At 43.3% G+C, this 25668-nt stretch overlaps 1 protein-coding gene across 1 annotated transcript in view; it reads right to left on the reverse strand.

Moving 5' to 3' along the window:
* Positions 1-25668, reverse strand: part of NUBP1 (nucleotide binding protein 1) — a 66622-nt gene that overhangs the window by 16691 nt on the left and 24263 nt on the right. Inside the window, exons 4-5 of the mRNA XM_044303271.1 lie at positions 1681-1749; positions 1260-1292 (exon numbers count right to left, since the gene is read on the reverse strand). Coding sequence (XP_044159206.1) covers positions 1260-1292; positions 1681-1749 — 102 coding nt within the window. The remainder of the gene's footprint in view (positions 1-1259; positions 1293-1680; positions 1750-25668) is intronic.

A 25668-nucleotide genomic window follows, 5' to 3' on the forward strand; every position in this document is an offset into this window, starting at 1 on the left:
ACAAACAGTCATAAATAACATGGCAACAGACAATAATTAGAATAAGGGTCCATTAACCCGTCTGCAAAATAAGTCTGCATCCGTTCCGCAATTTTGCAGAACAGGTGCGGACCCATTCATTTTCAACGGGGCCGGAATGTGCTGTCCACAAAATAAAACAGGTCCTATTCTTGTCCGCAATTGCGGACAATAAAAGGCATTTTCTATGAGAGTGCCGTCGATGTGAGGTCCGCAAAATGCACATGCAGACGTGTGAATGAACCCTAAGAGGAATAATGAGGGCCCTGCTCGCAACAGCTTACAATCTATGAAGAAAAAGAAAGGTGAAACCGAGATAATCAAGTAACTGATAAGGTGACTCTGATCAGTTACTTGTGTAGAATGTGAAAGCCAGTAACTTTGTACATACATTATTAACTGCACAGCAACATCTATGTACAAAAATGAGTGTGGCCTCTAGGTGTCACTGTAGGATCGCAGACATGACATTGTGCATACTTGTACACACTTTAAAGGGACACTGCCACCTGGATTTCACTTGCTGAGCTATTAACATCAACACATCAGTCTCCACGATTTATATTAATATATACTAGTATTACAGCCCTTTGTCTTTTCATTTGTCTAGAAAATAGCTTTTAATCATATGTTAATTACCTCGCTAAGGAGCCCAAGGGGCTGTCCCTCCGGCCGTTGGAGCCCAGCCGCGCCCATTATCTTGGAGCCCAGCACCGCCCCACTGCTAATTTATTCACTGCTTATCGTTAATGTAATGTGTTTGTTGCACCCGAAATCTCGTGCATTTTCAGGTCGAGCGAAGCTGGCGCGTGCGCACTTCGTTCTGTGAGGCCGATGCCAGAACACCGCACAGGCGCTGACATGTGTATCCACGGCGCATGCGTGAGATTTCCGGTGCAACAAACACATTACGCCAGCGATGAGCAGTGAATAAATTAGCAGTGGGGCGGTGCTGGGCTCCGAGATAACGAGCGCGGCTGGGCTCCAACAGCCGGAGGGACAGCCCCTTGGGCTCCTTATCAAGGCAATTAATATATGATTAAAAGCTATTTTCTAGACAAATCAAAAGACAAAGGGCAGTAATACTAGTATATTTTAATGTAAATCGTGGAGACTGATGTAGTGATGTTAATAGCTCAGTAAGTGAAATCCAGGTGACGGTGTCCCTTTAAACCTCCAATAACACCAACAATCAAGATTTGACCATTCGGAAGCGGCAGCCTGGAGTGAAAGATACTTACAACAGGTGACCATCCAGAGCCACTTTGGTGAACCTAAAAGTAAAAAATAGATGTTCAGCTATGTTACTATGGTGGATGAGCTGTCCGATGAAAATAGACTGGATAAAGGAAAGAAACAGGTGAGTTTATAGCACTCCTGGTGCTGGCTGTACTCACCACTCCCTGGTCTTCCTCCAGACACCCACTGTGCTGTCCTGACTGCATACAGCGTCAAGATCTAGTGTGCACACTATGACCTGACATATTGCGCCGTCAGGTGACAGTGCAGCGCAGGTCCGGAGAAGACCAGGGAGCGGTGAGTGCAGGATAGACTGCTTTCTGCAGAGTAGCAGAACCTAAAACCTATGTGCGTCTTATAATCCAGTGCATAAATACAGAATAGGCAATAAAATAAAAAAAAGTGCTAATTGAAGGGTCTTACCGGTTCGCCTTCTAGACCCATTATTTTTGGAATTGACGGACCACAGATGTCCACATCAAGCAAAGCGATCTAAAGGGAAAAGAAAAGTCACCTTTTAAGTGTTTGTTCATTTCCTATAAAGATGAACTGTACAGAAAAGGGGTTCTTTACTTTAGATGCCTCCACCCCTCAGGCTAAAGCTCATCAAGAGGCTTCAGTTGGCTACATGTGCATACAGCCTTTCAAGATCTCTGCTGTCTGTCACCAACTGTGTTCTATAACTGTCCAGCCAGCACCACCGTGAATGGAGAGAAGGTTGTGTGTGGCTTTGTCCATTCACTGCTGTTTTTGGAGGTTTGTAGCAGTAAATGGAGAGAGCCGTACATGTGCAGCTCCTCTCCATTTACAGCAGTGGGAGATGGGGTCCTGCTCTTAAGATAGGACCTGCACCCATAGGACGTTTATGCTATATCCAGTGGATATGCCATGAATATCTAGGCGAGACCACTCCTTGTGACCCCAATGTGATAATATAATAAATAATCTGCTAATGGGGCCAACAGTTTTGGTAGATTATCTTGCTTAGGCAAGGTGCTGGATCTCCTTAAAAGAGACCAGTCCTGTATGGAGACTTACTGGCAATGCTTTATGGGAAAAGAATATGTAAGGAAGTATCGCCTAAGAAAGGGAATCATCTCACGAGCGCCACCTTGTGGAAGCGGCTCCCTAGGAGTCAAAATCCAACTTTTTAACAAGCCTTGGGATTTAGAATACTACTCAGTCTGGATGAGGGGCAAGCACCCTGAAACAGCTGTCTACAGATGAATATTTGGATTGGCTATATTCCCTTGTCAAATCCTAAGGCTTATTAAAAAGTCGAATTTTGACTCCTAGGGAGCAACTTCCACAAGGTGTCACTAGCGAGATGGTTTTCTTCCTTGGGAGATACCTCTTTGCATATGGAAGATTAGCTTAAAGGGAGTCTTTCACCTAAAATGACCATTATACACCACAAACATCATGATATCCATTACATTCCCCATATTATAATCTTACCTTTCATATTGCTGTCCGTCGCCTATTCTCTCTTAAAAACGCTTTTATTCCATATGCTAATTAGGTTCTGAAGGTGCCCAGGGGCGGTGTTTATGCGGCCGGTGCCCAGGCTCCACGGCGCTGTTCAAATCAAACCCCTCCCCTTTCACCCCTCTGGCCCGCCCTCGGTTCTTCAGATACCATCCTCCAGTCAATGACAAATCCGGCGCCTGCGCCCTCCATTACCCACTAGGGCAGAGGCAGCAGAGCGTTTAATGCGCATGCGCCGCCCCGTACATCCCGATCTAGCCGGCGGAAGTAAACTGCCAAAATATAGGGATGTACGGGCCGGCGCATGCACATTAAACGCTCTGCTGCCTCTGCCCTAGTGGGTAATGGAGTGCGGAGGGGAATATCTGAAGTCAGTTTTGCTCAAGTCTGTGTTGGAGTACTTTATGCCACATTTATCAAATGTCTCATATTACTTATAAATTTGGCTGCACTTCTGTCTAAAGAAGCTTCTCCAGTTTTCCTACTCCACCCTTTTCCTGGAGCGAGATTGCAACTTTTTTGCGACATTTTAAAAATGAGCAAAGATAAATCTGGAGTGAAACCACACCCACTTTTCAAAACTGGAGTGAGTTGTGTAAAAAAGCAAAAAGTCTCAAAATTTTGCACAAGTGTAAAAAGTTGCAAATTTGTGCGCAAGCACTTACATTTTGTGCAATCAAGTGCAAATAAAGAGTCACAAAAGCCCTATTTTGCGACTTTTTGATGACAGAATTTTGGAGTGAAGGTATGATAATTCAGGCCCACAGAGCCCAGATCCCAAATTTTTATTTTCCTACCGTCTCCCATTCCCTCGCTGTCAATACTAAATCACTGTAGACAACAGTCCAAAATCGGGGTGACCTATTCCCTTTAATCACCTTCTGCTCCCCTGCTGTATTACCAGAACCACTCCAGTTCATAAACGGACCAATTTGGATAATAAATGTAGTAAAGAACTGCTGTACAATGGTAAATCATTCCTTTAAGGCCTCATGCACACGACCGTTGTTGTGTCCCCTGTCCGTTGTTCCATTTTCCGTGATTTTCTGCGGACCCATTGACTTTCAATGGGTCCGTGGAAAACTCGGCTATTGCACCGTTTGTCATCCGTGTCCGTGACCCGTGTTTCCAGTCCGTGAAAAAAATAGGACATGTCCTTTTTTTTTCACGGACAACGGTTTGCGGACCCATTCAAGTCAATGGGTCCGTGAAAAACCACGGATGCACACAAGATTGTCATCCGCGTCCGTGTCTGTTTTTTTCCTATCATTTGCATGGCAAACTAAACTTAGATTTTTTTTTTTACTTTCCTTCATGTTTGGAGATCCTCCAAAAATAAAGGTAGACACACGGAAACAAAAACGGACACAGATCACGGAACAACGGAACCCCTTTTTGCGGACCGCAAAAAAGTACTGTCGTGTGCATGAGGCCTAACTAGGTCCATTTCCCACAGGTCTCTATGGTCAGGTCATCCCACTACTGGCTATATGTCCCATACAATGCAGCTGTGTGTAACCCAAACATCGAGCAGTTTCTTCCAAGTGAATTACACTATGGCAAATATGATGAATTTCTAAGAGGAAAACTCATCGTCTTGGGAAATGGCACAATTTGTAACTGGCAAGAAAAGAACGTTGTATTTCCGTGTAACAGTAAGGACGTTCCCTATGTTGGCATAACATGTACAGCATGTAACAGCAAGCAGGATCCAACTCCGGCCCATGTCACTGAATGATCACTGTGAACCCCAGTATCTGCACTCATAACTGCAAGCAAGGGAAAAACGGAAGCAAATGCAAGCGCTTCCCAGCCTGAAATGTCATTAGGCAACTTTGATCCAAGCTAAAAGGGTCAATCTGCCAAAACGCAGCCCTTCTTAAAAAGTAATCGGTTACATAATGGGGATTATTGTAACACCTCTAAGCACCTGTTGTCATACTTCATCCATTTCCGAGGAACTCCCAATCATTACCCTGTCCTCAGTTTACCCTGTGCTCACTAGAAATTGAATAAACTTAAGGAAATTGGGAGCGGTAGGATATTGAGGAAATGTGTTTTCAATTATATTACAGCTGACAGTGAATGTACTTCATGATCTGGACATATTTGTACCAATTACCACCATAAAAAAAAAAAAAAAAAAAGCCAACAAGTAGTTTAAAATCAGGATCTGCAGTTCCTGTAGTGACCACCTGGTGTTGTATAGAGCATTGCCATTCAAAAGGATATTATTGCTGTACAATCCGCGAGTGATACATGTAATTATATATGAGACCTTTTATAGAAAAATTAGGGAACAGCTTAAAGAGGAGATGCATATTAAAAAAAAAAAAAAAAAAAAAAAGTGTCAGAGGGTTAAAAACACATATATAAAATAGAAGCAATAACCAAATCCATCACTCCTCAATACAGTGTTAGGCTACATGCACACGAACGTATGTGTTTTGCAGTTCGCAAAAAAAATAAAAAAATAAAAACTGATGATGTCCATATAGCATCCGTTTTTTTTGCGGGTACATTTTTTTTCCAGATGCATTGTAATAACGCCTATCCTTGTCCGCAAAACGGAAAAGAATAGGACATGCTCTAATTATTTTTGCCGGGCTACGGAACAGACATACGGATGCTGATGTATCTTTGTATGCACAGGCATGGAAGGATACCAGTCACTGATTATCCACTGGATTCCTTGGCATAGGAAAAGCAACAATTTCAATAGATAAATTCAAAATATTATAATTTTTCCCATAAAATTACATATCAATCTGCTCAGCTCCTTCTGCTCTAGAACATGCTGCCTGTAGATTGCACTGCATTTTATGGTGACAAGTTCCCTTTAAACAGTTGTATAGCAATAATGTCCTTATGAAAGGCAAGTCTTTACACAGCACCTGGTGTAAAGGCTATGGGCACCTTGGCACCAGGGCATTAAGTTGATGCATCTGATGCAACCCCTGAGCTCAAAGCATGCAGCTCCATAAGCAATTACTTCAGAGACAGGACTTGGGGGAAAAAATAAATAAATGGATGTGTCTGGTACTGCTACTCAGCTTCAATACATTAATGGAGATGAGCTGCAAGACCAGTGACAACCTGTAAGACAAGCATGTTGCTAGATCGCGACAAGTCTTTAATTGTGATTTACTGTATATGTCACCAACATATTGGTGACATATACAGTAAAGGAAGTAAATCTAAGAACTTGAGGAAGTAAATCTAAGAACTTTTAGCATGACCATATAATATATACATTCTTGGTTCAACAAGGCCCCTTAAAGGCTTTAAGGGTAATGTGCCACCCATAATTATTTCTGCCAGTTAAACCAGATTGTGACATATACCCTTATTCTATTTCCTTTTTTACATTATTATGGGGGCCACCATCTTGCCCACACTGTTAACAGCCTTTAAAGATGTGCTTTCCAGCAGCCACCTTAGGCCATAGATAAATTGGATAGAAGATGACCTCTCTATGGAAGAGTTTTCTAGACATGCTCTGTGGCCTGTGCAGAGGTCATTGTACAGGGAGGAGGAATAGATAAGCTGTGACCATCACCTACTGTAAATGGTGGATCCTGTGTTTTTAATACAGAGATTATACCCATAATTGTAACCCTGCATGCTGAAAAGTGATCTGTACAGACCAAGAAGTGGCACCTATTACTAGGCTTAGTGGCCACTGCAGGATTTGGGAAAATATAGATAGTGACATAGAAAATAAACCCTTTCCAGACCTGTACAACAGAAGTCCGGTCTTTAAATATGATGCCCACTTGCAAGTGCAGTGAGCACCATAGCTGATAGGTTTCTGATTTATGCTGTTCCTGCTGTTATCGCCAATCGCAGGCATTCAGCCTTTCAAATGCCGTGGTCAAATGTGACCATGGCATATGAGATGCAAAACCCGGAAGCCCTGCACTTACGAGCCTGGAACAGCTCCCCCAAGCAGCACCTAGTGGAGCCATTCATTGGCTGTGAAAGACTGGAGTCTGCTGAGGCTCCGGCGTTTCACAGGTATATTCCAATGCAAGTGGTAGCAATACATTTCAAAATACTCAATCTTCTACAGATGTAGTATCGCTAGCGAACAGTTTTCGCATAGCGTTACTAACCAATCGCGACGTTTCCTCCTTCACTCTGAACTGTAACAGCAATACACAACAAGGCCAGTAGCTGGCAGTGTTAACCTAAAGTACCTAATGGCACTACACTCGATCCTCCTTTGCTCCATGACTAGTATACACAAATAAAAATTAAAAAAATATAACTTTATTCTGTAGCAATAAATAAAATATATGGAACATTTAAAACTTTTTTCTTTTTATCATTACTGTACTACCTATCATTCATAATGTTTTTTTAACCTTACTATGCAATTTTCCATCCATAATTAATTTTTTATATAATCATTAATTTATCTATAATTAATACATTTTCATTATAAAAAGTTTTTTACACATTATTAATATTTTTTTTTATGGATGCTTTATCATTTTTTTAAAATAAATAATTATCTATTACCTACAATAGACAACATATAATCACACAAAAGATATATGCCAAAAGCCAGGAATGTGCAAGCCAACAACCTATCCATGAGACAGGTACAGTCAGCATACCTTACAATGGTAGCCTTATGTGCAATGAGAACTTCAAGCCCATCTCTCATTTGACTAAGAGCTGGTAAACCTCAAAGTTGCTTGAATCCTGTTGAATGGCTTGGGGGACCTGCGCACCTAGATCATTATCAATAGGCTAGATTCACACTAGCGGCAGGGAAGTCCAGCAGCAGAGGTCACGCTACATTTTTTCTGGAAGAGTAAAAATACTCCTCTTACCATTTTTGAGGAGTATTTTCAGCCGATGAGGAGTACGAAAGTTACAGTAATTCAAATAGTTAATACGAAGGCCTACATAACATTAAGGGGTTGCTAATTATGCAGGGAAACCATTACTAGTGCTCTAGAACGGTCTACCATGCATCAATAGCAAATTTAGACAATTTTAAATTTAGCCAAGGTCACTGTTGCGCTGAGGGGGCAGTACCACTGAGGTCACTGTTGCGCTGAGGGGGCGGTACCACTGAGGTGTCGGTACCCCTGAGGTCACTGTTGCGCTATGGGATCGGTACCACTGAGGTCACTGTTGCAGTGATTTTATGAGGTTTAAAGGGTTTGTCCTGTTCTGGGGGGTAATGTGGCTGATGGGGTTATGACATATGAACAGACTGTGGCTGCTTCCTCTAATTCAGGGTCCATACAGGGGGGCGCGCAATGTAATATGTGGAAGCGCTCATCTCCCTTCCTCTGATCAGAGGCCGGCGCAGGCGCTGAGGGACTGGGAGGAGGAGCTGGGGGCCGGGAATAGCGGCGGGGTGGTGCAGTCAGTGTACTATAGCCCCGCTGCTCCGGAATAGCAATATAAAATATCTTATTCAATTAAAATGTATTAGATATGCCCCCTCACTCCTAAATTCCTAGTACCTTACATCCTATTCCTAGGTTCTGTAATGCCGGCAGGTCGGGCGGGCGGCAGCGTAACTCCCTGGTGTCACGTGCCTGCGCCGCCTACTTTATGAATGAAGCAGGCGGCGCAGGCAAGTGACGTCAGTGAGTGACGCGCCGCCCGCCCGCCCTGTCGCAATTGTACAGAACCTAGGAATAGGATGTAAGGTACTATTAGGAATTTAGGAGTGAGGGGGCATATCTAATACATTTTAATCCACAGATCCCCCCATAAGTGTCCGTCATCCACAGATCCCCCCCATAACAGTGTCCGTCATCCACAGATCCCCCCCATAACAGTGTCCGTCATCCACAGATCCCCCCCATAACAGTGTCCGTCATCCACAGATCCCCCCCGTAACAGTGTCCGTCATCCACAGATCCCCAGTAATAGTGCCACCCACAGACCACTATTAGTTCCAAACCCACCAAAAGCACACCTTTTGGTTAAAAATATTTTTGTTGTAAATTGATCCACATTTCTTTCTTTATTCTCTTATACGTTAATAAGGATACAGTATTATGCAGAGGTGTACTTATTAATTAACAATTTTATAGACAAATGATACCATTTACAGTCGCGCGAAATGTTTTCTTCTTCCTAGGGGGGGCATGACAGAAAATAATTGAGAAGCACTGCTCTAATTACAGAACAGGCCATCTCCGGTTGCTATAGGTAACAGCTGTACTGTACTCCTCAGTCCTCATGACGTACGCTGCCTGCACATTACACTACAGATAAGGGCGGGAAACTGAAACGTTGTCGGTGACACAACACTCACCATGCTGCCGGCCGTCACTTATAGGTAACCTGTGCGAAATGTGGTGTTACTGAACAGTTACTACTAGCAGGGCTGGTCCCTGACAGGGCGCACACCGCGGACGAGCAGCACTATAGCTCACATATTCATATGTGTTCATAGCCGGATTAGGCTCATACAGCATGTGAGGCTGAACAAGTTAAAACAAGGCGCTGCAGCAAGGCCACTTACCCCGCCAGTGACGATCGCGTGCACCTCCTTCCTTACTTCAGAGCGGTGTGCCATAAGCTCCGGCAGCCCGCTCAAACTGACCAATCACTAAGCTCCTTACTGTAAGGAGCTTTGTCATTGGTTGTTTCAGGCAGCAGCCACATCGCTGCGCTGTAGAGATGGGAAGTTCGGATCTTTCACATGAATCAGTTCATTCGCTGAGCTGACAAGAAGCAAGTGAACCGAAGCTTAGGTTGCGCAATGCGCACATACTTCGATTCACTTGCTGACTCGGCTCTTGGTCTGAGTAAGGAAGTTTATTCTTTAAAACCCTGTGTGTAATTATCCCACTGTAGGAAAAAAAAAAAAAAAAGCATCCAGGGGGGTGGGGGGTTGAATTTAACACTGGGGTAAATAATATAATTAAAATGGAGGGTTAAATGTGTAAATGTATAAAAAAAATAAAAATACATCTCTCTCAATAGTTATATAGCTACTGAATGAGACAGAAGAAGGGATGCCTTTAACATATATATCTCCTTGAGAAGCCAATTTGACCCTAAAGGGTTAATTCAATCTGTAATCTAAACTACTGTGTGTCCTGTCACTTCTCTTATCTCTCGTCTGTCCCTTAACCTCATCACTGCTGCAGCCTGGTCATCAGCCGTAGTGTAAACTGTTCTAGTGACTGACGGTTCTTTTAACTCAAAGAATCGAATGAGTCTCTAACTTAGGCCTCATGCACACAACAGTATTTTTTCATGGTCCGCAAAACGGGGTTCCGTTGTTCCGTGATCCGTGTCTGTTTTTTCTTCCGTGTGTCTTCCGTGATTTTTGGAGGATCACCAGACATAAAGGAAAGTAAAAAAAAAAAAAAAAAAAAAAAAAAAAAAAAAAAGTCGTTTTGGTGTCCGCCTGGCCGTGCGGAGCCAAACGGATCCGTCCTGACTTACAATGCAAGTCAATGGGGACGGATCCGTTTGACGTTGACACAATATGGTGCAATTGCAAACGGATCCGTCCCCCATTGACTTTTAATGTAAAGTCAGGAGTCCCTATCGGAGTTTTCTCCAATCCGATGGAACCATGGGAACGCCTCTATGTTAGAATATACCGTTAGATTAGAGTTACATCGTGAAAACTCCAATCCGACAGTATATTCTAACACAGCGGAGTTCCCATGGTGATGGGGACGCTTTAAGTTAGAATATACTAAGAACTGTGTAAATGACTGCCCCCTGCTGCCTGGCAGCATCCGATCTCTTACAGGGGGCTGTGATCCGCACAATTAACCCCTCAGGTGCCGCACCTGAGGGGTTAATTGTGCATATCATAGCCCCCTGTAAGAGATCAGGTGCTGCCAGGCAGCAGGGGGCCAGACCCCTCTCCCTCCCCAGTTTTAAATTCATTGGTGGCCAGTGCAGCTCCCTCCCCTGTATTAAATTAATTGGCGGCCAGTGCGGCCCCCATCCCTCCCTCCCCTGTATTAAAATTAATTGGTGGCCAGTGCGGCCCCCCCTCCCTCCCTCCCATTAAATTCATTGGTGGCCAGTGCGGCCTCCCCTCGCCCCCCCATCATTGGTGGCAGCGGAGAGTTCCGATCGGAGTCCTAGTTTAATCGCTGGGGCTCCGATTGGTTACCATGGCAACCAGAACGCTACTGCAGTCCTGGCTGCCATGGTTACTTAGTAATTTTAGAAGCATTATACTTACCTGCGCTGGCTTCCACTCTAGGATCAGATTACGCTCCTCCCTGCTGCAGCGTCTCTCTGCTCTGCTATCTAACTGAGCGGCTTCACACGGATCAGCTCAGTCAGAGGAATCGACTCCTCCGGTTCAGTGAACTGAATCGATTCAAAAGAACGATTAGTTCATGAACCGGACATCACTACTGCGCTGCCCGTGCCGTTCACAGCGCTCAATGCACTGATGAATGGCAGGGAAAAGTCTAAGGCGTATTGGTACGCCTTAGACTTTTTCCAGGGAGTAAAATGGAGTCTATGATGCTTGTACAGGCGTTATTGCAACCTCTGTCCGGCAGGCTGTTTCGGCGGGTGAACAGCCTATCGGATCCGTCCAGACACTAGTTCACGCGTGCCCCCGGACTGCCGCTCCATCCCCATTGACTATAATGGGGGCGGGGCGGAGTTTCGGCGGCAGCACGGCGAGAGGCAGCCGGACTAAAAGTACTGCATGTCGTAGATAGAGCAGCAGTCCAGGGGCACACCTGAACTAGTGACCGGATGGATCAGACAGGCTGTTCACCCGCCGGAACAGCCTGCCAGACCCCCCCTGCCGCTCATGTGAAAGTACCCTTAGGGTGACAAAAAAAATTAAAAATTTGGATGCCAGCTAAGGCTACTTTCACACTCTCGTTTGGTGCGGATCCGTCATGGAGATCTGCACAGATGGATCAGTTCAGAACGGATCAGTTTGTATAATCTTTAACATAGCCAAGACAGATCCGTCTTGAACACCACTGAAAGTCAATGGAGGTCGGATCCGTTTTCTATTGTGTCATAGAAAACGGATCCGTCCCCATTGACTTACATTGTGTCAGAATGGATCCGTTTGGCTCAGTTTCGTCAGACGGAAAAATTTTATGTAGCCCTCCTAAGCAGTAAGAGAAGAGTTAGCCGGCATCCAAAAAAACAATTTACAATTTTTGTCACTCTAATGATAATGATCTAGGTGAGCAGGTCCCCCAAGCCATCCAACAGGATACAAGCAACTTTGAGGCTTACCAGCTCTCAGTCAGATGAGAGATGGGCTTGAATGGAAGCGCTTCATTAGTACAGGAAGACCAGGAAGCAGTGAAGGATCTGTACTCACCGCTTCATGGTCCTCGGCTATCAGCTGTGCAGGGCTGCGCACAGCGTGAGGTCACTCTGTGACCTCACACTGTGCGCCACGATACACAACAGGAAGAAGAGGATCGTGATGGTGACCAGGAGGCAGGAGAGGTAAGTGTTTTTATTTAAATTTTTATTTGCACTGACATAAGGGCTGGGGGCTGACATATGGCTGACATGGGGGGCTCATGGCTGACATAAGGGCTGGGGGCTGACATTGGGGCTTATGACTTACATAAGGGCTGGGGGCTAACATATGGCTGACATGTGGGGGCTTATGGCTGACATAAGGCTAACTGCTATTATAAGGGCTGATGGCTAAAGGTTGGGGGGTTGATCTGAGGCATTGGGGGTCCGATTGCTGGTCTGACTTGAGGTGTAATGAAAAATATTTTTTTCTTATTGTTCTACTCTAAAACCTAGGTGCATCTTATAGGGCGAAAAATACGGTACAGTGCAGCACAGACCAGGTGCAGTAGAGACCCTAGTCAGTTTATATAGTCGTTATATATTTTAATATGCACCTTGTGTTTCGTTATGTGCGTGAGTCAGTCAGTCAGTGCCGAATAGCACCCCCTAAGCCCCGCCCACAATCCCCCTTCCGGTCCCCGGGAAAATGGTCTTGCATGAAACTGGTCCTTGGTGCAAAAAAGGTTGGGGACCACTGGTCTATTGTATGTCATAGATAATGATTTATTTTAAAAATAATATAGCATCTATAAAAAAAAATTTTTTATAAAATGATAGGCAAAATAATAACTATAAAAATTTTTCATTAATAATTAATAAAATAAATAACTATATAACTAAAAGTATATCAATGATAGATAGAATGATAACTATAAAAAAAAAAGTTGAGAGTATTGGTGTTTTCTTTCAGGATCGCAATACCTGTAGTTTTAAATAACGAACTTGCAGGGTGTCATTCATTACTTCATTAGGTCCATGCAGGTTACTATTCTTTTTATGCGCTTGGAAGCTAATGAAAAAGGATATCGCTGTGCGCTTACACGATTCCACTATGATCGCTAGCGCTGCTACATCTGTATTTGTCAATAGATTTATTTCCATTGATAAACAGAAGTGGCAGTCTATTGATTGCATATATGATTGATTACTATTAAAATGTTTATCTCATACGGCATAGCAGAAGAAAAAAATAAAAATGGCCAATTCGCCACTTTTTTGTGAATTAACTTTAAAAAAAAATTGAATAAAAAGTGATGAAAAAGTCACCCCCCCCCAAATGGTATCAATAAAAACTACAGATCATCCTGCAAAAAAATGAACCCACAAACAGCTCTGTAGACATATCTATAAAAAAGTTATGGTGTTAGAATGGTCAGAATATGGTCAGCTATGAAACAATAGGTCAGTTTTACCGCACAGGGAACACTGTAAAAATAAAGCCCATATTTTAAATTCTTTATATTATTTTTTTATTCTTTATTAATTTTTATAATTATACAAAATGAGCCCTTTAGGGGCGCACGGCTTAACAATAAATACTAACATTAATAAACACAAATAAAATAAAGTCCCAGCCTGTTACCTCTTAGGTAACCTAATCGCCAAATTTTGAAGGTTTTATACCATTGTTTACAAACATAAAATAACAGTTTTCCTCCCATTTTCCCAAATTCCCTCCAATACCCCCACCTTCTTCTCTGAGCATCAGGGAGATATGGATGTCACTAATGAGTCCTCAGTGTTTTTTCAAGAAAAGCACCAATGGTTTCCAATCCTCATTAAAGTATTAAAAGCAAGAGCTACATATATTTTCCACCTAGTGTTGGACAATAATCAGAAATATTCCCACGATAACGATATTAAGAAATTTATCGCGATAATGATCTAAAGAGGTATTTAGTGCGATATATAAGAAAAAAACCATGGAGGAAATTTGACAGACTCCGTCCACTTTCACTGCCCTGTCTGGTCTTTGGCAGTCCAGGCTTGCTATCCTATAAAGAAGACATTATACTGTATGGGGCTTATACAGAATAATGTCTCCAAGTTTCCCCCATACATTATAGTAATGCCGCCTTGTGGCCCCACTGTCCCACACCATGTAATGAGACCTAGGCTGGGGAGCAGTGAAGAGTGCTTTCCTACATCAGCATCCACAGCACAGTGTATACAGATGGTGTACAGCACTGCGTACATGGTCAGTATACGGTCCGCTTCCAGGCTCTGTCCCCTTCCTGCGCCAGCCTCACCATTCTCTCTACTGCCGCTTATGATTGCCGCCGCTCCGGCCCGCCACCCGCTGCTCTATGGTTGGGGAGCACTAAATCCATGTAAGTGCGCAGTCACTGTGACCTCCCCTATTAATATTGCAGTGTATTGTGAATACTGGTACATTGCCCAATACCAATTCCAACCCATTGGAAATTTTCCAGCTTCCACTACATCTTATACAACAGTAATTACCAGGTAAATGCAAGCTGGCACAGCCCCAGTCATAATTTTAATGGCTCCTCCGGCTGTCTGTGTGCCAGACCGAAATCCACTGCAGCAAATTGCAATCATTAATTACGCCACTTTCTGGCACCTATGGCTCTGCTCTCGCCATGCCACCTTTTTGGAAACCTGGCGAGGGCAAAGTAAAAATGCCAGTGGTGACAAAAAAAAATAATTTAAAAAATCACAATGGCATTTACCGGTAATTTAGATTTTGACACTTAATGCAAGAAAACTGGGGAGGGGGAAAATGATAGATTCCCCTTAATGTCTGCATATACACAGATATTGGCTGGTTGAACCACTGTACCAAACACCCCTATTTTGTCGTAGATTGTAAGCTCTTGCGAGCAGGGCCCTCACTCTTCTGGTCGATTCGTTTATTACTCTGTCTGTGTACCCTCTGATTGTAAAGGGCTGCAGAATATGTTGGCGCTATATGAATATAGGATGATTATTATATTGGGGGGGGGGCAGGTGGAATAAATCTGCTGCAGGGCACAGGATGGAAGAAAATAAATGGCCTATAAATAGATGTAATTGCTGGAGACTAATTCATTATTAAAGAGGACTGCTCTTAGAGGTCCTTATAAGATTTAGCAGAAAGGACAGATTAAGTGACGCTCAGAAAGTTCAAAGGAAATAATGGGCCTTCAACAAGTACTTAAATCGTGTTAATTAAAAGGTATGACTTCATCTGTGCCATATGCTATACACATGGGTTAATGCCCGCTAATACCATCCTCAAAAAGGATCAAACAAAACAAAAAATAAAAATATATACAGTAAATATATAGAAAATGTCAAGGATAGCCCCCAGCATTACCTCAGCTCTACTTACTTCACATATAAATGTACACATCATTTTCAGTGACTGTAATAATCACCCAGGGGAAGCTCTGTACGGGAATGGTTAACACTGACGTTCAACGGAAGGCGCTGCCAGTAAATGCGCCCAATCCGAAGGCCAAATGTGAAATTTACTGATTAATGCCGTGGCTGCCCTGGCACACTACACCCCAGAACTCTCGGAAACATCCATCTGCTCCCAATTACTGCTAATAACTTATTTTTCAGAAGATATTTGACTTAATCCGGTAGTTGACTCTAAACCAAACTTTCCAACATGACTATTCTATAATCTGTTACTATGAGCATTAATGAACGTCCTGTTAGTCAGACTGATGTCATGTCACTACAAAATACTTGCAGGTCAAACACTTGGTTGACCTATTGGGTCATCTCCGACAACAACCTCACTAGATAGACAAAAAATTGGGTTAAGCAGCACTCCAGGTCCCAATCTGGGGACAGTTGCCAGTAGAATAATTGATTAGATGGTGCCCGTGGGTGGGGATCCCATAAGGTTACAAATAGAAAATCCACAGCACTCCTCAGTTCTAGTGAATAAGCCGGTTACTTTATTGGTAACAGCAGCATACAGGAAGCAACGTTTCAACCATCTCTGGTCTTTCTCAAGCTACCAGCTATGATAGCTTAAAGGGCTTCTGTCACCCCACTAAACCGTTTTTTTTTTTGTTTACTTATAATCCCTATAGTGCGATTTCTGCATACATAAGCTAAATAATCATTTCGGTCCAGTAGAATTTGTTAAAAATGTAATTTTAAAATATGCAAATTACCTTGCTACCAGCAAGTAGGGCGGCTACTTGCTGGCAGCAGCCGCATCCTCCGATCCTAAAGACGCCCCCTCCGCATGTTGATTGACAGGGCCAGGGAACGGGATCGTCCTCTGCTGGCCCCGTTTGAATTTAAAATATCGCGCCTGCGCCGTACCCGTCTTCAAACGGCGCAGGCGCACAGAGGCGGCCGCTCGCTCGGCCTCTCCATCCTCAATGCGCCTGCTCCGATTACGTCACATCTACACCCGGCGCAGGCGCATTGAGGATGGAGCGGCCGCCTCTCAGTGCGCCTGCGCCAATTGAAGACAGGTACGGCGCAGGCGCGATATTTTGAATTCAAACAGGGCCAGCAGAGGACGATCCCGTTCCCTGGCCCTGTCAATCAACATGCGGAGGGGGGCGTCTTTAGGATCGGAGGATGCGGCTGCTACCAGCAAGTAGCCGCCCTACTTGCTGGTAGCAAAGTAATTTGCATATTTTAAAATTACGTTTTTAACAAATTCTACTGGACCGAAATGATTATTTAGCTTATGTATGCAGAAATAGCACTATAGGGATTATAAGTAAACCACGGTTTAGTGGGATGACAGAAGCCCTTTAACCACTTCAACCCCCCTAGCTGAAACACCCTTAACCGCCTCACGCATGATCGCGTTCCGGAGGCGGCAGCGCTACGCACAATCACGCATATACACGTTATCTCGCGAGACGCGAGATTTCCTGTGAACGCGCACACACAGGCGCGTTCCCAGGATCGGAAGGTAAGCGAGTGGATCTCCAGCCTGCCAGCGGCGATCGTTCGCTGGCAGGCTGGAGATGCAATTTTTTTAACCCTTAACAGGTATATTAGACGCTGTTTTGATAACAGCGTCTAATATACCTGCTACCTGGTCCTCTGGTGGTCCCTTTTGCTTGGATCGACCACCAGAGGACACAGGCAGCTCAGTAATAAGTAGCACCAATCACCACACTACACCCCCCCCCCCCCGTCACTTATTAACCCCTTATGAACCCCTGATCACCCCATATAGACTCCCTGATCACCCCCCTGTAAGGCTCCATTCAGACGTCAGTATGTGTTTTGCGGATCCAATCCATGTATCCGTGGATCCGTAAAAATCATACGAACGTCTGAATGGAGCCTTACAGGGGGGTGATCAATGACAGGAGGGTGATCAGGGAGTCTATATGGGTGATCACCCCCCTGTCATTGATCATCCCCCTGTAAGGCTCCATTCAGACGTCCGTATGTGTTCTGCGGATCCAATCCATGTATCCGTGGATCCGTAAAAATCATACGGACGTCTGAATGGAGCCTTATAGGGGGGGGGTAATCAATGACAGGGGGGGAATCAATGACAGGGGGGGTAATCAGGGAGTCTATATGGGGTGATCAGGGATTCATAAGGGGTTAATAAGTGACAAGGGGGGGGGGGTGTAGTGTAGTGGTGTTTGGTGCTACTTTACTGACCTACCTGTGTCCTCTGGTGGTCGATCCAAGCAAAAGGGACCACCAGAGGACCAGGTAGCAGGTATATTAGACGCTGTTATCAAAACAGCGTCTAATATACCTGTTAGGGGTTAAAAAAAAAATATCGCATCTCCAGCCTGCCAGCGAACGATCGCCGCTGGCAGGCTGGAGATCCACTCGCTTACCTTCCGTTCCTGTGAACGCGCGCGCCTGTGTGCGCGCGTTCACAGGAAATCTTTGTTTGTCGGCAGCACATTGACCTGTGTTATCAGAGATCAGCTGCAGACAAACAGTGAACCTGTATGAGGATGAACGATCACAGTTACTATTGTTCATCCTCATAAAGAGGGGATGATTGCTGCAGTAAACGCACTTGAACGAGTTGGCAATGATCAGGAACAACTGTTTGTTCCCAATCATTGCCCTTTGTATCAGCCCATGCAAATCAGCCCTAAATTCAGTGTATATAGTATGTGTATAGAAAATGCTACCAAACAATTTTTTTCATATGTCCTTAAAGGCTATGTACACATTCGGGGATTTTTTTTTTTTTTAATTATTGCATTGTACTCATTTTGAGCTAAAATCATTTTTTAAATTGGTCTTTATCACAAGTATGGAACCCTTTTTTCTGTACTGGGCTGAGATGCTCTAACAGAGGGATCTGAATTTTCTCTCTGCTCAGTCATCCAGCTAATCCGACTATCTCTGCTCTGTGACATAATAGCTCAGTTCTATCTTACTGATGAAAATGTGGCTTAAATAAGCGTTTATGACCTTTAAACCCCTTCACGCATTTTCAAGTACATGTAAGTTGGGGAATGTGGTGCTTTAACGCATTCCCACGTACGTGATGTGATCGGGCGGGTGCAGGAGCTGCACTCGCCCGATCTGCAGCACGGGCCCGGCTATTACCGATAGCCGGGCCCCTGCTGCATCCGCCGGCATCGCTGTATGCAGTGATGTCGGCGGATTAATCCTTTCACATGCCGCGGTCAGTGCTGACCGCAGCACGTGCAGGGTTGCTGCGCTGACAGGGGGCCGATTGTTTCCATGGCAGCCCCGATGCCTTCCACAGGGTTTTTGAATTTTTTTAAAAAAATGTTAAGATTTGCTTCTTAACTTCTAAGCCTTCTAACGTCCCAAAAAAATGTAATGTCATTTTCAAAATGATCCAAACATGAAGTAGACATATGGGGAATATAAAGTAATAACCATTTTTGGAGGTATTTCTAGCGATTATAAAAAGAAGAGAAATAGAAATTTGCAAATATTTCAAATTTTTTGTAAATTTGCCATTTTCTTTTATAAATAAAAATGAAATATTTTGACTCAATTTTACCAGTGTCATGAAGTACAATATGTGACGAGAAAACAATCTCAGAATGGCCTGGATAAGTAAAAGCGTTTTAAAGTTATTACCACATAAAGTGACTTGTCAGATTTGCAAAATTAGGCTGTGTCCTGAAGGTGAAAAATGGCTGTGTCCTGAAGGGGTTAAGATGAAAAAAAGATTGAGATTCATCAGTGGTTGATACCTTTTAATGGTTAACTGAAAAGATGGTGAAAAAATATGACCTTTTATTAGTTTGGAGATAAGGGTTATTAGATGACTGGCACAAAGTGAAAGTAAAAATTACAATTCACACAGCTGTTAACCCTTTGTGACAGAACGGCTCAATATTTTTAATAAAGACCAAATTGCAAAAGAAAAATCTTTGCACAAAGATTTTCATAAAAATATTTTGCTTCCAGTGTACATAACCTTTAAGGCCTCTGCACACGGCTACACTTTTCACGTATCAGAGGAGTATGGAATAGCTTTAAGAAAATCATTGCCGTTTCAACCTTTCCATAAATCAATAGTACAAGTGAATCTAAAAAGCTGTGTATTATATCTTATTAGACAAATGTCTAATTAATTCTCTCCCTACCCCTGAACTGATGATTTACCCTCACTTCAAAATAGGTCTCGAGAGATAAGATGGACTATCAGCTTACTGAGGAATCATGTTAGGCTACTTTCACACTTGCGTTTGGGGTTCCGCTTGCGAGTTCCGTTTGAAGGCTCTCCGTCCAGCCCCAATGCGTTCTGAGCGGATGCGGATCCGCTCAGAACGCATCAGTATGGCTCAGTTTGGCCTCCGTTCCGCTCAGCAGGCGGACGCCCGAAAGCTGCTTGCAGCGTTTTCGTGTCCGCCTGGCCGTGCGGAGCCAAACGGATCCGTCCAGACTTACAATGTAAGTCAATGGGGGCAGATCCATTTGACGTTGACACAATATGGTGCAATTTCAAACTGATCCGTCCCCCATTGCCTTTCAATGTAAAGTCTGGACGGATCCATCTGACAAACAATTAGACTTAAGACTTTTTTCTGAAATATAATGCAGACAGATCCGTTCTGAACGGATACCATCGTCTGCATTATAGGAGCGGATCCGGCTGTGCAGACACCTAACATGTTGCTTATAGAAGTCTGTAGAGAGGGTAGGGAGAGGAGTGTGCTGCTGCAGGTCCCAATGCTGGGTTCACAGTTACACTGCTCAATACTACTGTTTAAGGCGTTCCACCTGTATATACCACAGCACCCAAGGCTAAGAAACTAAATTGGTAACAATTCTTTTTACCAGTGATAGAGAGTAGAGATGAAAGGCCGATACAGTAGACATATGTTAATGTATTTGCCCTACATCATGAAACTTGACGTGTCTTCACCTACAGTTTTTAAAAAATAGTACATCAGGAGACTAGAATGAGTTGCACCACAGTCTTTATAGAACACTCTGGCAACCAAGAATTGCTGCATGTGGTGGATGTAATGTCATCTTTTTAAAGACAGTGACCAGGCCCCACCCACCTGACTACAACAAGGTCAATCCGATTGTAAGAGCCACAGAGATATGAGCATTTTAAACGCATTCCATGGTCCATCCAATGTGAGTGGTATGTGAATAATATAGTGGCGTTCCTTATCTGCCACAATCGGTGAGCCGTGACTACACTTTTTACATTTACTACACAGATATAACAATCGTTTCCTAGTTTCTTCATCGTTTTTAAGCTTCAAAAAAATGAAACCTTTCTATTCCATACAATGGCATGATCGTTCACATCTCTTTCCGATGCTCTTCAAACGCTACAATCACAGAGAAAATGGAAGATCATTGGAAGCTGACCTTATACTACATATAGATATAGAAGGCTGAAAAGTCAGAGATTTCTCCATTGACAGTTGCCATTTTTTTGCAACTGCAAGGGAGCAAGTTGCCGGCCAAAGTCAAGTAGCTTTTAAAAGGTTGATCTTTGCTGCTTTTTAGGTTTACTTGTTGAAAGTATCTGAAAAGACGTAAGAACCAAACTACACGTAGCTATGCAAAAATGTAATCCATTCAAAAGATGGAGAAGTCGTAGAAATCTCATTGTTCAACTTCAAACACAAGTCAGTGTTTCACTATGAGGAAATAAATTGTAATCCTACCACTGCAACAATCGGCCAAATTTTTGAGGCAGCCACAGTTCACAGCGCAGTCCCAGCACTGCAGTCCTTTTACCTTCACTAATAAGAGTCCAAATATGATAACACTTGTGGCTTCAGTAAGTTTTTGTAGTTTTGTGGAGCTCCACAGCTTAATGCAATAGGTTACTATTCTTAAGGTGGAGACACGCTGGTCGGTTCATGGTTGAGCAAACATGCTTATGTTACCATGAGGGAACTTCTGCATTTCCAATCTATTGTTACAGGCAGCTCAAGGAGAAATCATCTTAGCTCAACCTTTCCATAAATCTGGCTAAGCTCCCCTGAACTTCCTAGTCTATTACTGCCAATTCTTCTACAGGAAGGAACCCCACCTTCCCACTCAGAAAACAAATCTGCAGACAGAGGACGTTCAGTGTAAACAGCCAGCACTGAATCACAGCCTGAAATATGTAGGCCATGGACTGCGTGAGGAGAAGACCCCTGCGGTAGTCTACACGGCAGTGACGGACTTTTTTTGTATGCTACATCGCTGCGTGCGAGTGGTCTCAGTTTGGTGCAAAGTTCGGACATTTATTAAGTCTAGTATAAAGGAAAACTGGCTGAGATGCCCATCGCAACTAATCAGATTCCACCTTTCATATTTCAAAGGAGATCTGAAAAATAAAAGGTAAAATCAGATTGGTTGCTATGGGCAACTAAGCCAGTTTTCCTTTACACCATTTTTGATAAATCCTAGTGTGCAGAAGTAGACGGCTCTGAATAATTTCGTGTGTATAACCAAAAATAAAGAGGGAAATTTATTAAGCAATGTGTGCCACTTTTCTGGTGTAAAAGTCACTGTTTGGAATGCTGCTGAAGGCTTTTTATTCTTAATGTAACCCATCATTTTTTTGTGATACTTAAAATGGGAGCTGACATAATGCAAAACGCATTTAGGTCATGCTGGTGGGTGCCTTATACCGATGACCATAAAGGTTTCCGTCACTTTTTTATTTTAATAGTATTTTTTTTTTCTTCATTGCATTATTTTTCTGTTGCCTGTGATGATGATTTAACAAGGTTTCACTAGTCACCAATCGGGTTCAGAAGTGGCCCAGAGGAACAGGAACCGATTATTTCAGTCTCCTGCCACAGGATGGTACTGGGCTATAAGGCCTCTTTCACACGAGCGTGGCATGTGAGGGCCCGATAAGATGCAGGTGCATTGCGGTAAAATGCATGATTTTTCAGCGCGAGTGCAAAGCGTTTTAATGCGTTTTGCACGCGCGTGAGAAAAATCGCCATGTTTGGTACCCAGACCTCCTCACTGAAGTTCAGGTTTGGGTTAGGTGTTGTGTAGATTTTATTATTTTCCCTTATAACATGGTTATAAGGGAAAATAATAGCATTCTGAATACAGAATGAAAGGAAATTAGGGATGGAGGGGTTAAAAAACAAAACAAAAAAAAAAGTTAACTTACCTGCTCCATAGCTGCCAGTCTCTGTTCTATCTTCAGGACCTGGCAAAAGACCTGTGGTGACGTCACTATGGTCCAATCACATGGTTCATCACCATGGTGAGGGACCATGTGATTGGATCGTGTGATGTGACGTCACCACAGGTCCTTAGCCGGCAGCTCAACATTACAGAAGAAGACAGAGATCTGCAACTACGCGATCAAGTGGACTCGGTGAGTTAATTTTATTTTCATTTTTAACTCCCCCATCACTATTTTGCTATGCAGTCTGTATTCAGAATGCTTTTATTTCCCCTTATAACCATGTTATAAGGGAAAATAATACAGATCGGGTCCCCAGCCCGATCGTCACCTCGCAACCATGCGTGAAAATCGCACCGCATCCGCACTTGCTTGCGATTTTCACGCGACCCCATACACTTCTATGGGGCCTGCGTTGCGTGAAAAACGCTGAATATAGAGCATGCTGCGATTTTCACGCAACGCACAAGTAATGCGTGAAAATCACAGCTCATGTGCACAGCCCCATAGAAATGAATGTGTCAGGATTCAATGCGGGTGCAATGGGTCACCTCACGCATTGCACCCGCGCGGAATACTCGCCCGTGTGAAAGGGGCCTAAGTGTGACAATCCATCTTGTCAATGGCACCACCAATAAGAGTTTGCAGAGCCAGCAAAGGCAGCACATAACCCCCCAACAGTCACATCAAAATTAGGAACACCCTCCTGAAAATGTCACCTATTTTATTGTATATTTTGATTGATGGGTGATGAGGAAATTGATAAAATGCACAGAAGTCCATGATAACATCCGCCTGGGGACATGTACTGGTAAAACAGGGAGAGAGAATCTTTTTTACTCTCGTCTTGCAGCCTGTCAGCACTCCCACACTGCCCCCCCCCCACCCCACCAGGCTATCACAGCCACGGTTTCCTATGGTGATGACCTATCCTCAGGAAAGGCGCAAACGGAGTGTAACTGCTCCTTCCCACCAAAAAGAATGGGACGGAGAAGCTGCAATTACTCCTGCTCATCTCTGCAATTTTAACAGAAAGCAGTGAAGAGAACATAGTGCTCACAATTAGTCTGTTAACCCTTTCGCTACTAGCACTGTACATGTACAGTGCTAGAGAGATAGGCAAACATGGTGCCCACTCGCACGTGCAGCGGGCGTCATGTGCGGCAGGTTTCCGCTGTTTCAAACAGCAGAGACCTGCGGCTAATTATCGCGACTGGCAATAATGGCGATCGCAGTAATTAAAGCCTTTAGATGTCGTGAACAAGTGAGACCACAGCATCTAAAGGGTCAAAATTGCAGCTTCAATGCCCTCAGCCTCTTCAGTGAGGCTGAGCACATTGATACCAATTACCAGCATCCTCTGAGGCCAATGAGGATGCCGGTAATTGGTATCAACGCGCTCAGCCTCGCTGAAGAGGCTGAGGGCATTGAAGCTGCAATTCTTATTTTGGCCACCAGATGGCAGGCCAACATAAGAAACGAGCAATAGTCAGTAATAAATGCATTATGCATTAAAAAGAATTCATGATTGTTCAAAATTTTGAAATAAAAAATGGATTTTGTACACTTAAATATGAGCTTTAAAATCATTACAAAAAGTAAAAAAAAAAAAAAAAAAAAAAAAAAAACGTATAATACAAAATAAATAAAAAATATAAACCGTGGGTATCACTGTGACCAAAAACGCCTGTAATATTAAAATATAAAAATATTTTTCCAATACGGGAATGGCGTAACAAAAAAAAAAAATGGCAAAATGGAAATTTTTCATTGTTTTTCTTACCCAAATTTTTTTTATTAAAGTGTGATCACACACTCCAAAATACTATCAATAAAAACTACAGATTGTCCTGCAGAAATTGAGCCCCCACACAGCTCAGTAGATATTTTTTTGTGGAACGGACATACGGATGCGGAAAGCACACGGATGATTTGTGTCCATTCCACAGAAGAGAACATGTCCTATTCTTAGGCCGAAAATGCAGACCACGTAAGCATTGAAGTCAATGGGTCGGCAAAATAAATAAATAAATAAATCGACGTCATCTGTATTTCGAGGACCATAAAGTACATATGGTCGTGTTAATGTAGCCTAGTAGATAGTAAGCCAATGAAGATATCTGTATTCACCATTTTGGGGTATTAGCCGACAGCAGGAGCTTGCCCACTGATTGCAGGTTAAAGGTGCATTTACAAGGCCCGAGAATCGGGCAGATTATCGCGAACGTGGTAGTTCCCGACAATCTGGCCATGTTAATGTGCCGCCAATCACCCGATGAACAAGCAAAACGCTCGTTCATCGGGTGATCCTATCATTCATGCAGGCACCACCGATAATGGCTTCTGGGCAGCAGATTGTGCTGTCTAAACAGTGATCTGCTGCTCAGAAACAATGATTCTGTATGAGGACGAGGGACAGCAATAGCGATCCCTTGTCCTCATACAGTGAAGGAGATCGCTGCATGTAAACTGTCTCCTTCACTGAATGAGCAGCCAACTGTTGGGAAGGAACATTTCCTTCCCGACAATAGACCGTTTAGTTGGCCCATGTAATTGTCTCTTTACTGTATGCTGCATGTACCTTATCTGTATATGTCTAACCTTTTATTTACCTAGCCATTGTTTAAGCCCATTTATTCCCGTGCCCTAAAATGCACAGTAAAACATTCCCATCCCTTGCTAATCATTATACAATGTTTTCTGTGAAACACCACAGCATTTAATAGTAAAACACAGCATTTTGTAATGAGGGAACCTGTTCGGCAGCATCAATCTCCTGATGGGTTCTCTTCAAGGGTCTATCCACATACAGTGTGGCATGCAGTCACAAAGCTTCATAGGTTCTGCTTGTAAAAAGTCACACTTAAAAACTGTATATTAATTTGTTGTTAAAGCATATGCGTTTTTTAGCATATATTTTACACTGCACGTGGATGGCAACTGCTGAAATTCGATCTAGTATGGCCAACAAGGCGAATTTTGCTCTAATGAAAATATATCAGAAACATGCCAGAAATGTGTTTAATACTTAGCACTTTTTCTGTAAAATAGTCATCCAC

This window comes from Bufo gargarizans, chromosome 8, assembly GCF_014858855.1.
Source record: "Bufo gargarizans isolate SCDJY-AF-19 chromosome 8, ASM1485885v1, whole genome shotgun sequence".
In the NCBI taxonomy this organism is placed as follows: Eukaryota; Metazoa; Chordata; class Amphibia; order Anura; family Bufonidae; genus Bufo; species Bufo gargarizans.